Source organism: Triticum dicoccoides, chromosome 1B (assembly GCF_002162155.2).
Source record: "Triticum dicoccoides isolate Atlit2015 ecotype Zavitan chromosome 1B, WEW_v2.0, whole genome shotgun sequence".
Lineage (NCBI taxonomy): Eukaryota > Viridiplantae > Streptophyta > Magnoliopsida > Poales > Poaceae > Triticum > Triticum dicoccoides.
This window is the reverse complement of record NC_041381.1, coordinates 682,402,487-682,417,818: the sequence shown is the minus strand read 5'-3', so window position 1 is coordinate 682,417,818 and position 15,332 is coordinate 682,402,487. Positions and strand designations below refer to the sequence as shown.

General features: G+C 44.2%; 1 protein-coding gene across 1 annotated transcript; it reads right to left on the bottom strand.

Annotated features, from left to right (window-relative positions):
• Window positions 1-9,995: 9,995 nt before the first annotated feature.
• Window positions 9,996-14,000, bottom strand: LOC119350920 (two-component response regulator ORR21-like). The gene is made up of 8 exons (XM_037618526.1): window positions 13,874-14,000; window positions 13,612-13,767; window positions 11,743-12,111; window positions 11,474-11,550; window positions 10,835-10,945; window positions 10,602-10,737; window positions 10,343-10,449; window positions 9,996-10,254 (listed from the first exon to the last, which is right to left on the bottom strand). Exons 1-8 carry the CDS (start codon window positions 13,998-14,000, stop codon window positions 10,198-10,200), a joined length of 1,140 nt encoding a protein of 379 aa, XP_037474423.1. The 3' UTR covers window positions 9,996-10,197.
• Window positions 14,001-15,332: the final 1,332 nt, after the last annotated feature.

The following is a 15,332-nucleotide window of genomic DNA, read 5'->3' as shown; positions in this document are numbered from 1 at the left end:
CATGGGCACACGAGGCCACCCATGACCGAGTTCCGTGCTTACTGCCGACTCGCCGCCCGCACCACCAAGTCCAGCGCTCGGAACCATCGGCATGACCTCCCCCCGCCACCGGGGAGGGGCACCCTGGCTGGAGGAGGCCGCCGCCACCGCACCTACGCCACCCGAACTGGAGGCCCTGCCGCCATGCTACCTACTCCGCCAGCCGCCGGCCAGGGCAGGGCAGGTTGCCCGTGGCCAAGACCACACGCAGCCCTCGCCGCCGCCGGGCCACTGGCGATAGATCAGGCCGGATCCGACGGGCGCGGAACCCCCACAAACCCGCAGCCACCACGCTGCAAGAGCACGTTTGGGACGCCACACCACCAGACACGTACGCCGCCACCTCGAGTATCCGCCGCCACATCGTTGTGCCTACGCGCCCAAGCTGTCCCGCGCCAACCTGGGATGGGCAAGAGGAGGGGGAACGAGGCCCTGCCGCCGCCGAAGCCCACTGGAGCTTGCCGCCGGCAGCGAGGGGAGAAGGAGGGAGGGAGGGCGCAGAGTCCCGGCGGGTAGCTTTCCCCCCGTCGCTCCCAGGAGCGACGCGCGTGGGCGGGGGGAGGGGGCATCCGTTTCCGTGTTTTTAGGAACTATTTGGCGTTTATTAGTTGTGGTCTAGTTCCGCCTGTTATTCCTTTCGCTTGTTTGTTTGTTTCATTAATCATTTCATCACGGTTGTAAAGATCTGGATGTACAGCTAGCTTCAGTTTCTACCCTGCCGTCTCGCCTGCTTATTGAGAAACAGTATAACGGGGCTAGCTAGGAGCCACCATAGCGATTTGACGTTCTCGGCCGTCCGATCGCACTGCTGGATGGTCCAGATCCTCCTAACTTCCCGCAGTTGCTTCTTTCCCTCGTCGCAACGCAACTTTGCGATAACCCCGATACACGTAAACGGGCTGCTGCTCCGCAAACCTACCTGGAGACCTTTTCGTTAACCGGGCCGAGAGGCTGTGGGCCGCATAGCCACGAGAGGACGACTTTTTAGCGAACCGACCTCTCAGAATACCACATTCTCTCTCCCCGAAGCATCGCTTCCCAGCGCGGCCGGCGGCGGCGGACCATGGCGATGGAGCTCCTGGTTCGATTGTTTCTGCCCTTTTGCCTCGCTTTGCCTATTGTGATGTTGGAGATTGGTTACTTCTCCTTTCATATCTCCTCGTTGTCTTTCTTCGCGTCCTCCTCCACCTTTCCGACAACACAGATCGATGCCGCGGCAACTCCCTCGCGTCCTCCAACGGAGGCTCGATGGAAAGAACTACGTCTTTCTCGGCGACCGTCCGGCTGCAAAACGGAGCACCTCGGAAGATCGGGAACGAGGAAAGGAGTCATCCAACTGCAATTTTTACTTCCATTTTTATTGATGGAAAGGTGAGTTCAATTTTAATCCTGCGTAGGAAGATCCTTATGAGGAAGACGACGAACCTGTAGTAAAATGATGTATATGCATAACTATGTCCATCTGGTGGCCGGTACTTGCTCTGGTTTGATTTGTACTCCTTGTCTAAAGAAATATACAGAGGGAGTAGTTGACATGTGCCCTCCGTCATCAGCAATTCATCTGCACATGTGTAACCCCGACAACTTGCTTGATATTTTTGTTTCAGGAACTGAGCATGTGCTCACTGGTACGAATTTCTCTGCTGGTGATGGCCACGGGGTGTGACATGACGTCCATTTGAGAGAATGGCTTACCGATCTGTGGTATTGACATGAACGCCATGAGAACTTTGATGCCCACTGTTGCAAAATTACCCCTTATGATGGGTGGTCTTTCAGTTTATTATCTTCCTCTGTTTATCAATTTGATTTTTCCTCCTTGATGTACATAGGTGTTTTTTTGCTTCTGCCATATATGTTTTCTATATGCTGCACTCAATGTTCAGTGTTGTCGTGTGTAGCAGGTTATTATATATTCATCGTCGACTGGTGCGAAGGTTATGCAACAAGGTTTGACATGACCTGGTGATGAAGGAGAGGAAGCAGCGATGTTGGATAGGGAGAAGAGGTCATTATGCTTGTGATTGAGTTAAGCTAACATCAGAAAGAAATTTTGCAGCATGTTCATTAGAAAAGCTTGGTATAAGTAAGGAAGTAGTGGAATCATAACCGCCGGACTAGCAACACGTGCTCAACAAGGCTGTGTTGGTGGAAGGTGAACCTGATACGGTATTTCATTAAATTCTACTATTATGTTGTGGTTGTAGAACTGAAGCTTTTGGCACAGTATGGGAACAGCTACTAGATCACCTAATGCATGCAATTTAAGAGTTTCAACATCAACATTAGAGAATGAAGAGCTGGCTGATGAAATTAGATAGGTAGAAATTACAGAGGTAGTTCTCTTGCATTCATGTGTGTTGCTAGGCTGGAGCATTATGTTCTGTAGACAATAGGTACTAGCGACTTTTTTGGTTTCCCTATGAATATTTGATATGAATATGAAATCTATATTCAGATGTAAACTTGGCAATAAGGAGGACCTACAGAGGGGAAAGGGAATTGCATTTCTATTAATATGATAAGCCCTAATCGGAGTTCTTTTTGTCAGCATCCATGCTTCTAATGCTTTTTTAAAGGTTTTATACTGTATAAGATTTTCCTTCTCTGTCTTTGGCGCCTGTAGTTATTTGTAGTTTCAGGTTAATCTAGCTAATCAACTAGGTGCCGTCGCAAACAATTTTGATGGCGTTTCTCAGGATACCTTATCTTTAGACATGTAAGCTGCGGTATTATAGGTATATGCTAGCAAGTTGTGCAATGGAATAGTTGGTTCAGTGCACTACAATAGGACCGAGAGGTTGATGGATCACGTAATAAAGCTGAGTGCACCTTTTGAAGAGGTACATAAACTACTCTTTTGTTGTTCTGTATGGCAAGTTCAAAATTGGGCTTACTTTCACATCCTTGGTATACTCTGTGCAAACTTTATTGATGCAAATCAAGCAATTTAGTCTGGCTGTGTTGTCTTTGCCGTTGTTAACTAAATGTCATAAGTAATTGTTGATATGTCTTACTATTAAAAAAACTAGATCAAATTTTGTGTTTAATATGAGTGTCTTAATTCGGTAATCCGTTATTTTAATTCTCGTGAGAGTAGTTTTCTCTCAGCATGAACGGGTGCGGCAACGCGCGCAATTATGATCTAGTACATTGTAAAACAGAACCGGTGCTCTGTTGGAATTTTGATAGTAGGCCTTTGGCTCAAAGCCCAACTAAAATTCTGAAATTCTCTTGGTCCATTCATGCACGCATGTGAGTGGAATGAGTGAGACTAAAGTTTAGTCCCACCCCGGAAGTTGAGAGAGAGTTGCACCTCTTTATAAGGTGAGCTCTTCTACCACTTGTATGAGCATGAGAAGAGGAGACCTACACGCGCGCTCCTCCTCCTTGTTCGCCGCGCCGTGCCGCGCCGCGGGGGGTTTGAGCCGAGCCGAGGACAGAGCTAGGCACGTTGTCTATATTTTTGCTGCTCGGGGAAAAATAATGAGTCATTAATTAATAATTAACGGATGCGTTAATTACTGAACCATTTCCGATTCTTTTGGATCGCGACGACTCGGACGTGGGGTTTACTCCCACGACCTACCCGGCCTGCACTATATAGTCAGGCGGACGTCTACCCTAGCCGCCGCCGCTTTGTATGGTTTCTCATCACCGTTCCAGATCATTGCGCCGCCAAGCAAGTCTTCTCCATCCCTCCTTTCGGCGTGCACCGGGAGAAGGGACAGCAGGCCTCCGGAACCCGCCTCTCGTGATCCTGTATGGGAGAGGGGCGATCAGGTTTTTGGGGAGTGCACTCGCGCGACTGCTGGCAGCGACGACTTCGCGAACAATGACTTCTTCCCCAATCTCGGCAACCTCATCCTCGACGACATGGGCGACAATGTCAACGCCGACGATGCTGCTCCCGCTGCACCGTATGTGATTCTATCCTTCCTGTTCGAGATCGTGGTAGAATTCATGTTTCTAGTATGTGCCCTAGATGTGATATGTTCATCTACTATGCTAGTTCGCATGATTAGTTCAATCTCTGCTAGTACAGTCATGATTTATCTTCTGTTTATTCGGATTAAATCTCGTAGTAATTTGCTCATATTTCCAACAATCCAAAAACCTGATTATAGGCAATTTACTCCGAGTGGTTTTGCTGCACATCTGAAGCCGCCTGCCTTTAAGGGGCGCAATATAAGAGGTGGCGCACGAGAGCAGTCTACTGGTTTCAGACCATGGGCTGCTATGACGCCACCAAGGCCAAGCCCGAGGGCGATCTTAATCCATCACAGCTGGAAGCTTTTGAGAAGATCGATACTCTCTTTAAAGGCGCTCTTCTGAGTGTTCTTGATGACTTCATTGTGGATTCGTATATGTCGTTTGACAATGGCAAGGACATGTGGGCTGCGCTCGAGGCCAAGTTTGGTGCCTCGAACGCCGGCAGCAAGTTGTACGTCATGGAGCAAATTCTATGACTACAAGATGACTGATGAGCGCTCTGTTGTACAACAGGCTCATGAGGTACAGTCGCTCGCAAAAGAATTTGAGTACTTCAAGTGTGTGTTGCCGGACAAGTTTGTCGCCGGAGGCATCATTGCCAAGCTTCCACCTTCGTGGAACAATTTTGCTACTTCCCTGAAACACAAGAGACAGGAGTTTTCCGTTGCGGATCTCATTGATACTCTTGATGTTGAAGAGAAGGCGAGAGCAAAAGACACCGGTGCTCAAGTTGCTGAGGGAGCTTCTAGTGCCCACATGGTACAGAACAAGAACTTCCAGCCCAACAAGTTCAAAAACAACAAGAACAAAACTCAGGGCAAAGGCAAGTTTGATACAAAGAACAAGCCATCACATTCTATCAACTTCAAGAAGAATTCTCATAAGAAGGGGAAGGGACTTTGCCATGTCTGCGGTGATCCTAATCACTGGTCCCGAAGTGTCCTAACCGCTTTGAGGAGCGCGAACATGAGAAGAGCGGCAAGTCCGCTAATGTTGTCATCGGTGATACTGATATGAAGGAATCAGTGTATGGTATTTTTCCTACCATCCTTTCAGTATTTCAATCCCTTGATTGGTTAATTGACACTGGTGCCAATGTACATGTTTGTGCCGATGCCTCCATGTTTTCTTCTTACCAGGCCACAGGGACTTCTCCCGTGCTGATAGGGAACGAGTCACATGCCATCGTTCGAGGTGTTGGTATGGTCGATTTGAAGTTTACTTCGGGGAAGACCGTGCGTCTGAAGAACGTTCATCATGTACCGTCCATCAATAAAAATCTCGTTAGCGGTTCCCGTTTATGTCGAGATGGTTTTAAGTTGGTTTTCGAATCCAATAAAGTTGTAATTTCTAAGTATGGACAATTTGTTGGAAAAGGCTATGAGAGCGGAGGCTTGTTCCGCCTGTCTTTGTCAGATATTTGCAGTAAAGTTATTAATAATGTTTGCCACAATAATGAGTCTGATATTTGGCATTCACGACTTTGTCACATTAACTTTGGGTGCATGACGCGGCTAGCCAATATGAATTTAATTCCGAAAATCTCTACTGTCAAAGGCTCTAAGTGCCAAGTATGTGTACAAGCTAAGCAACCTCACAAGTCCCATAAGACTGCAGAGGCAAGAGACTTGGCGCCACTAGAGCTTATACATTCTGATGTTTGTGAGATGAATGACATGTTGACAAAAGATGGAAAGAGATACTTCATGACGTTGATTGATGACTCCACTAGATATTGTTATGTGTTTCTTCTGAAATCAAAAGATGAGGCTTTAACTTTCTTCAAAAACTATAAAGCAGAGGCAGAGAACCAACTTGATCGGAAAATTAAGCGGCTTAGGTCCGATCGTGGTGGAGAGTATTTTTTCCAATGAATTTGATCTATTTTATGTGGAACATGGTATAATCCGTGAGAGGACGCCTCCCTACTCACCTCATTCAAATGGGGTAGCCGAAAGAAAGAACCGAACTCTAACTGATATGGTCGACACCATGTTAGACACATCAGGTCTTTCCAAGGAATGGTGGGGGGTGGCGCTAATGACTGCGTGTCATGTCCTAAACCGAGTTCCCAGAAAGCATAAGACCATGAATCCATTTGAGGAATGGGAAAGGAAAAGATTGAAACTCTCTTACCTACGTACTTGGGGTTGTTTGGCGAAAGTCAATATACCAATTCCCAAGAAGCGCAAGCTTGGACCAAAAACCGTGGATTGTTTTCTTCTGGGCTATGATTTTCATAGGGTTGGCTATAGATTTTTGATAATAAAATCCGGGGTATCCGACATGCATGTTGGTACGATTATGGAGTCAAATGATGCGACTTTCTTTGAGGACATATTTCCTATGAAGGATACGTCGAGTTCATCAAACCAGGAGATACCTACTCCATCTAGTGAGGAATTCGCTGTAATTCCTGAACCCACCATTGCGATGGAACACGTTGAGAATCCTATTGAGGGTGACAATGGAACTCCTGTGAGGAGTAAGAGACAGCAGACTGCAAAGTCCTTTGGTGATGACTTCATTGTGTACCTTGTGGATGAAACACCTAGGATTATTTCAGAAGCCTATGCGTCTCCTGATGCTGACTACTGGAAGGAAGCTATTCGTAGCGAGATGGATTCCATCTTAGTTAACGGAACCTAGGAGATCACTGACCGTCCTTATGGGTGCAAACCTGTAGGATGTAAATGGGTGTTCAAGAAGAAGCTTAGACCTGATGGTACGATTGAAAAGTACAAGGCATGACTTGTGGCTAAGGGTTATACCCAGAAAGAAGATGAAGACTTCTTTGATACTTACTCACTCGTGGCTAGACTGACCACAATTCGGGTGCTACTTTCACTGGCTGCCTCACATGGTCTTCTCGTTCATTAAATGGACGTTAAGACGGCTTTCCTCAATGGAGAGTTGAAGGAGGAAATTTACATGGATCATCCAGATGGTTTTGTAGTAGCTGGTCAGGAAGGAAAGGTGTGCAAGTTATTAAAATCTTTATATGGCCTCAAACAAGCTCCTAAGGAGTGGCATGAGAAGTTCGAAAGAACATTAACTGTTGCCGGCTTTGTAGTAAATGATGGTGACAAGTGTGTGTACTATCGCCATGGTGGGGGCGAAGGAGTTATTATTTGTCTGTATGTCGACGACATATTGATCTTTGGAACCAAACTTGATTTAATCAAGGAGGTTAAGGATTTCTTATCTCGCTATTTTGAGATGAAGGATCTAGGAGTAGCTGATGTTATCTTAAACATCAAGCTATTGAGAGATGAGAATGGTGGGATCACACTGCTTCAGTCTCACTATGTGGAAAAGGTCTTGAGTCGTTTTGGGTATAGCGACCGCACGCCTTCTCCAACTCCATATGATGCTAGTGTGTTGCTTCAAAAGAATCGACGAATTGCTAGGGATTAACTGAGGTGTTCTCAGATTATTGGCTCGCTTATGTATTTGGCAAGTGCCACGAGGCCTGACATCTCGTTTGTTGTGAGCAAGCTGAGTCGATTTGTGTCAAAACCGGGAGATGATCATTGGCATGCGCTTGAGAGAGTTATGCACTATTTGAAAGGCATCGCGAGCTATGGAATTCACTACACCGGGTATCCAAGGGTACTGGAGGGTTATAGTGACTCAAACTGGATATCTGATGCTGATGAGATTAAGGCCACAAGTGGTTATGTTTTTACACTTGGTGGTGGCGCAGTTTCCTGGAAGTCTTGCAAGCAGACCATCTTAACGAGATCAACTATGGAAGCAGAACTCACAGCATTAGACACTGCCACTGTTGAAGCAGAGTGGCTTCATGAGCTCTTGATGGACTTACCTATGGTTGAAAGACCAATACCCCCTATCCTGATGAACTGTGATAATCAAACTATGATCCTCAAGATAAATAGTTCTAAGGACAATATGAAGTCCTCAAGGCATGTGAAGAGGAGACTAAAATCTGTTGGATTATATCCAGAAAATTAAGGAACTCCGGAGTTATTATGTTGGATTATATCCAAACATCAAAAAACTTGGCAGAACCCTTCACAAAGGGTCTATCACGTAACGTGATAGATAATGCATCGATGGAGATGGGCTTGAGACCCACCGCATGAGTTGTCCATAGTGGGAACCCACTCTATGTGATCGGAGATCCCGTGAAGTAGGAGTGGGAGACAAGCTGTTGGTCAGCTGAGAGGAGAGTATCCCTATTTTAATTATCCCACAACATGAAGATGCAATACTCTCCTGATCTGCATGGTAGGTTGATATTTATCTTAATGTGTTTCAAGTGGCTTATTTGAGTAAGCAGAGATGTTGTCCTGCAGAGCATCTCCTGAGGAACACACCTATATGAATTTGACTATTAACGTCGCAGTCTGTGAGAACTGGGTGCTCTCTAATAAATTCATGAAAGGCCCTGGAGCATGACGTATACGCTCCACCCGCGGGGAAGCCTTGCGGCAGCCCAGTATCGGTCAAAAATTTGTGTGAAACTAGTTTCACAGAAAACTTGTAGTTCAAGGCATAGTCCACTATTCAAGTTGTGATCTAGTGTAGCATAAAACTCGGAGTGGAAGTTCAACTTCACAGTCTCCACTAAGCACCGGTATATAAACAATGTTTTGGAATTAACTGATGAGATGTGCCAATGAGACTTTGTGGGGGATTGTTGGGATTTTGCTAGTAGGCCTTTGGCCCAAAGCCCAACTACAATTCTGAAATTCTCTTGCCCCATTCATGCACGCATGTGAGTGGAGTGAGTGAGGCTAAAGTTTAGTCCCACCCCGGAAGTTGAAAGAGAGTTGCACCTCTTTATATAGTGCACGCATGTGCTGGCAGCGACGACTTCGCGAACAACGACTTCTTTCCCGACCTTGGCAACCTCATCCTCGACGACATGGGGGACAACGTCAACGCCGGCGATGCTACTCCTGCTGCACCATATGTGATTCTATCCTTCCTGTTCGAGATCGTTGTAGAATTCATGTTTCTAGTATGTGCCCTAGATGTGAATTGTTCTTCTACTATGCTAGTTCGCATGATTATTTCAATCTCTGCTAGTGTAGTCATGATTTATCTTTTATTTATTCGGATTAAATCTCGTAGTAATTTGCTCATATTTCCAACATGCTCTCCAGTGACTGAATGATTATAAGCTAGTAGTATTTGGGGGAAAAAATGTACCAAACTGTTCTGATCTGAACTGCTGCACAGCTCATATGTATGTCTTCTCCTTTTCTTTCTTTTGGTATATATCTGGAATGCTGTAATTTAGCAGAAACACATTTCTGTTTCCTTCTGGAACAGGGGGGAAACAAATACGTGCGAGTACTAAATGTCGCAAATCGGTCTTGTTCAACCAAATGTGTTCTCTCCAGGGTGCAACTTTCACCCTGTTTTTGGTGCATCGGCCGGGTGTCTATTAATTGACTGGAACATTTTGTTTCCTGCGGGGCTAGGAAGGAAAATTGCCCGCCACAAACAAGGCTTCTTCGACGAAATCTGTTTAAGCATTCTAGTTCATTTAATCAGTTTATAAGCCATTGTGCTTCTCTTACAAAAATAAATAGATGGCGGAACGAGGACTACAACTCAGAATATGAGCTCATATGGAGCCGGTGTTTAGGTAATGATTTCTCAGGATACCACGGGCGCGTATTGCAAATTCATAGTGACATTTCGGCATATAATTAAGAAAATTCTAGAGGTCGACATTTCAGGTGGTATTTACTAGAATACTCACGAATGTAAAAAATATCTAGGGCTTGGATAACACCATAGTATGTTCTAGAATAGGATATTTTTAATAGTATGACTTGGATGATGACACTTGTCACATATCTAACAACGTTGCATACATAAACAAGGAACACCGATCTAACTAAGGAAAACCCAAAAAAAATGCATTCAGAGAGGAGTGAAGGGCTCCAAATTGGCATTATTTAATTTTAGAAGAGTACACACACACATACACACAAAGAATTTGTTGGAGTATGTGGTCCACAAAATGAGATTTTACAAAATCCGATCGCACAACCATCTCCTTACATAAAAATGCTAAGCACATAACCATTATCCGCCTTAACACGCTATATGTATTCAAAAACTAAGATGGACTCTCCACTAATAGTCTTGGAAACCGGTCCTTCATGTGTTTTTGGACAAAGTGTTTTAGTTACCATTGGTGTAGAAATACACTTGATCCCATGAAAGCTTAGGCTCTTTTATCTATAGAACAACAATATTGAAAAAAAATATCATTAGGATATTCAAATAACAAGATCATTTAAATTAACTCGTTATTACCATTTCTTACCGAAAACTCGATGCTATTTTCCTGGCAGCCGGCATTATCTGAATTACCACCAGACCATGTGCTATTTTTTGTAGATTCATTATCTCCGGTGTACATATCTTCTGATGCTACATTGGAGAACCCACATTTCATGTGAAAAAAAATAGAATACGTGAAAAAAATAATTTAAGTAGTGTAACATCAAATTAAGAAAAGTAATAGGAATAATCAAATAGTGTGTGTTTATCATGTAGACATGTATTGTTAATCTTGTCCATACCCTTAAATGATTTCATCTGTATCACCGGATGACTGCCTGAATCATTCATATTATGGTTCATGCAAACAACAGCTTGTGTCGTAATAATCTCCGGAAAGTTTGCACTAGACAAAGATTGCATCATTGTAGAAGAAGCCTGCACACATGTTATTCGCATGTTGAGAAAATGAGTTTATGACATTGTTGGAGCGAGCAAGTGATAATGGTCTCCATATAGATTTTCAGTAGAGTACCTGTTGCCGAGACAAGTTAGGAGAGAGCAATGATGCTTGGGGAGGTGTTAATTTTTTATTCCTTGTTCCAGTATTGCCCTTACGAAGAGGATCGAGATTCATCCTATGTTTCTGGAATACAATTCGTGAAATGTTTATTGGACAACAGTGAAAGTATAAAAGGATATAATCTTCACAAAAAAGAGTCTCCACAGAACAAAATAAGAGAGGAGTATGACTAGTTTTAAATTACATGATTTTCTACACCCCAACAGATGTTGATGCTTTCACTATATTGATTTTTTAAAACAATGATTGAAAAACATAGGTAAAACTGGGTATAATCCTACTTTTATATGCTAGAATGCACTATATATTAGTTTCACTGGAAAACAACTACATTTGTAGTGCATTGAAAAACAAGGAGAGGCTAAGAAGACATCTTTATATGATTTTCACATAGCAGACAAATGCAACATTTTGCACGAAAATTTACCCATGCACATAAAAAACTCAATATGCACATTTTCTACTCCATTTCTGTGATCCCGATGCACATTTCACTTATCACATTTGTACTTTCTGTAAAAATATAAAAAATAGAGGACTACGTGGTCATCTTAATTTTAATATTATGTACAAAAGGTATAGTCCAATTACCTGAAGGTGGCTGGCAATGTTCTCTCTAGTGAGTGTAGGGTCATTCATCAACTTAAGTATTTTCTTCGGCACAGCATCTAAGACCACATTCAAAAGAAAACAAGTTACCTTATAAACACTAAGCTAAGTTATCAATACTACATGTAAAATTTGCGGTATATAAGATTGGTTGATAGGCTCAGTGATCTAATAGTGCATATAAACCTAGTCCATTAATAATTAACCGTAAATTAGGCAGATGGGTAAACAACGATGATTAACTACATTACCTCCAGGGAGGAGTTTGTCATGTGCTTCCACGAACTTCTTGTGTAGTTCGTCAGTCCAAATGACCCGGGCCTTCGTTGGCTTCTCAACCGGTTTTTGTTTCTCATTCTTGACATTCACTTCATCCAGCTCCTGACTGTTTGTATCGTTTACTCGTGTCCTTCCCATCCTCCTTCTTGTTGCCCTCCTTCCTGAAATTACTAAGGTTGTTGTTGTGGGTGTTGTCTCCACCGATGAGTTGTTGCATGGACTGTTCGGCATGGCCCCCGGTGACTTAGATCCATTGGTTGCTTCATTGTAGATGGCATTCCTGATAATACCGAGATCCTTCATCTCTAGGGGTCCATAGCGATCGCCATTTTTCGAAATAACTATATGACATGAAATGAGAAATGTTAGTATAGCTAAAGTAATGAAGAGCATAACTTTTGTTACATGAATCTTAATGCTATTGGTATTAATTTTGAGGAAAGCTTATAGTTCCTACTTGCGCAAATAGATGGTGTTTTCTTCGCAAACACAATGTCTAGTGTGTAACTTTGATCGCTAGCTAGTTTTAAAGTGGAAAAATTGATTATATGAACTTCTAATATTATGAAATTATTTCGCATGCAAATCCAGTGATAGTATTGTGTCCCGATAAATCTGAATATGTTTTCATATGTTAAAAGTCGAAGTTAATTATATAAGTTCGACTACACATTTTCTAGAACAACATCTATATGGATAATAAAGATAGTCAACCAGTCATGTAATTACCTGACTGCACCTATTTATTTATTTATCTCTGCCACCTTTGCGAAGACAAATTCATGGCCTTACTCTAAGTAGATGATATTGATGCATGCTACACGATATGAAATAGTCCATTGGAATGAAGTATGTGCTAATTATTTCTGACCGAATACACACACCTAACTTCATGGTTCAAACATACTCTATCACACGTGGTATAATATTATTTACCAATGATAATTAACAAAAGGAGCATCTGTAAAGTGGGTAGAAAGTAATTATGTATCTACTTCTATGCAGGCTTGGTCAAAATGCTCAAAGTTAGATTGATTGATTTATGAGAGTTCTTGTTGGGCCTTTTATGTCATATATATGTAACATAGCGATTTCATCGGAAGTTGGAACTCTAGTTCTCTTTTGTTAATGCGAAAGCAGCGCAGATAGTGGTATGTCGATGGTTTCAAAATGAAACAAAAAAACATCAATAGTTAGCAAGTATTTCCCCTCAAACCATCATTAGCTATGCTATATAAGCCCGTTTAGATAATTGATAATAAACTGAAGCACACCCCTTACATCAATGTTCTTTGCGAGTACCCCTTAAATCATTAGCCGGCCCAACTTAGCAGTTAAGCTATGGTACATAAGCCCGTTTGATCTATAGAACTACTCCTGTATACTTCAAAGAAATACTTAAAAAAATACTTCAAAGAAGAATCTGGCAACACAGCTCTAAATCGATCGTCTACTTGCTTAAAAAAAATTAACCACAAAACCGTCATCACTCCATGGCTAGATAAAACGTAACACGGCAGACTTAACTAAGCACAAGATCCAGTTACCATATATGCATCATCGCGCACCCAACAATGGTTACCATCTTGTTATTACGGTAGACTAAGTAAGTTGAAGCAACCATGATTATCTTTTTATAGTTCAAGCACTTGGGTCAAAGTTACGAACTTCAAGGAAGAATTAATCTGGCAGCATAGCACTGAGTTTTTCACTATGTACGTACTTCGCTCAAACCAACTCTCTTTCATAACGTTGTCAATACCTCAAAACCGTCGTCTCTCCATCGCTAGATAAACTAGAACAGCGTAGACATAACTAGGCACAAGATCCAATATAGTTACCATGTGTGTGAACGTGCATCTCGCCGACGGCACACTCCAAGAGCTCTAAGGCCGGCGCGCCGCAGCCTAGGGAGTGCATGTCGACCAGCAGGACCTCGAACTTGTTCCCCGCGCGGAGCACCGCCATGGCCGCCGCCGGATCAGTGCAAACCGTCACTGCAAGCAAGCAAGCAAGCAAACAGCTAGCATCTTTATCAACCACAGCTAGCTAAGCTTAGCAAACGCTGCACGCACGAAGCAGTACGTAGCAAGCAACGTATACCTTCATAGTGGTCTCGGTCGCGGAGGATGGCGGTGATGGTGCTAAGCCTGACGGCGTCCGCCGAGACGGCGAGCGCGCCGAGGCCGCGAGGGGGAGGAGCACGGAGGGAGGCGCCGGGGAGATCCATGGATGGACGGCGCGTGCGTGGCTCTCCCCGTACGTGCAGAGAGGCGCGCCTTTGCTAGGGCTCTAGCGGCGACGCGCGCATGAAGGTAGATGGCTTCGCGGCCGGAAGGGGTTGGTACTTGTTCGTTAGTTGGTACGTGTACTACTTCTAGCAGAATATTCCAGCTTCATTCGGCCCTCGGCCCACCGGCCAGTGGGCACCCGCATGCACCCGATGCGATGCGGCGCCCTGCTGGGTTTGTTGGTGCGTACGGACGCGGACGATGCGGAGGCCTGAACTGACCTTCTAGAAGAAATTCGGTTTTTTGCCGTTGTACGTAAAAGGGCTCCAGGCCGTTCAGGTCCCTTAGTTTTAGGGCCCATTCGACGGGCCACTTCTTTTTTAAATTTCAGCTTATCTGGTCTTTCCTTTTAATTTGAGCTTGTCGAGCAAGGCAGCGACGAGATGGGGTGACGTCAATCAGGTGACGTAGGGTAACTTAAAAAGAAAATATCTGCTCACGTAGGAGCTCAATAGACGTGGCAGGGATGAGAACACTCGCGCAGAGGGACGTGATGGCTGCAACAACCCAAAGGTGGGACAAAATTACATAGATTGTCCTTGAACTCCCTGGCGCATAATGAAAACTAGAGCATGACGCGCACTTTGCCGCGCCTATTCTTTGATCATGGGTTAAGTCCTCTGTATTTATTTCGTATGCGGTTTATTTCAATTGGTTGGCTCGTTGTGTGAATGTCATTTAATTGTGCTATATAGTAGTGACAATCATGTTTAAACATTTTTGTAAAAGTCTCCTTCTAGTAGTGAAATTAATGAACAATTGTTTTGTGAGCTTTGTTCAATACGCCCGAGCTTAATTTTTTTCTCAACGGTTATTATATGAAATATTAGAAAAATGGAAGAATAGAAAGGTAAATCTATAATCATAGTTACACTCTGGTTGGATGCAAGAGAGTAAATTGCTAACTTTTTGTTTGTTCCCCATCGACACCTTGCTTCCAATGTAAGCATGCATTCCCTCGTCGGCGATGGAGTATGTGCCGAGCCAGAAGCGGCGTCCCTCGTCGTAGAAATCCATGCCGAAGTTGCTGGATGGCTTCGTCCGCACGCGGAAGAACCCCGTCTTACTCTTCGGGGTCCTCTTCGGCGGCATGGCGACGATGGGGCGGCGGCGGGTGCCGAATCTGGGCGGCGACTGTGGGGTGAGGGCTCAGGGCAAGGGCTTGGTGGCGGGCGACGATTGGGTGGGAACTCGTGGCGGGGGCTTCGCGGTGGCAAATCGGTGCGGCGACGGCATTGGTGAATCGGGCGGCAACGGTGGGATCGGGGCTC

Bases quoted from the DNA above. Each gene is read 5' to 3' on its own strand.
- LOC119350920 (XM_037618526.1), bottom strand. From the start codon at position 14,000: ATGGATCTCCCCGGCGCCTCCCTCCGTGCTCCTCCCCCTCGCGGCCTC. The intron at 10,946-11,473 runs GTAATTGGACTA...ATTGTATTCCAG, and splicing joins ACATTGCCAGCCACCTTCAG to AAACATAGGATGAATCTCGA. The intron at 10,450-10,601 runs GTATGGACAAGA...TCTCCAATGTAG, and splicing joins ACAGATGAAATCATTTAAGG to CATCAGAAGATATGTACACC.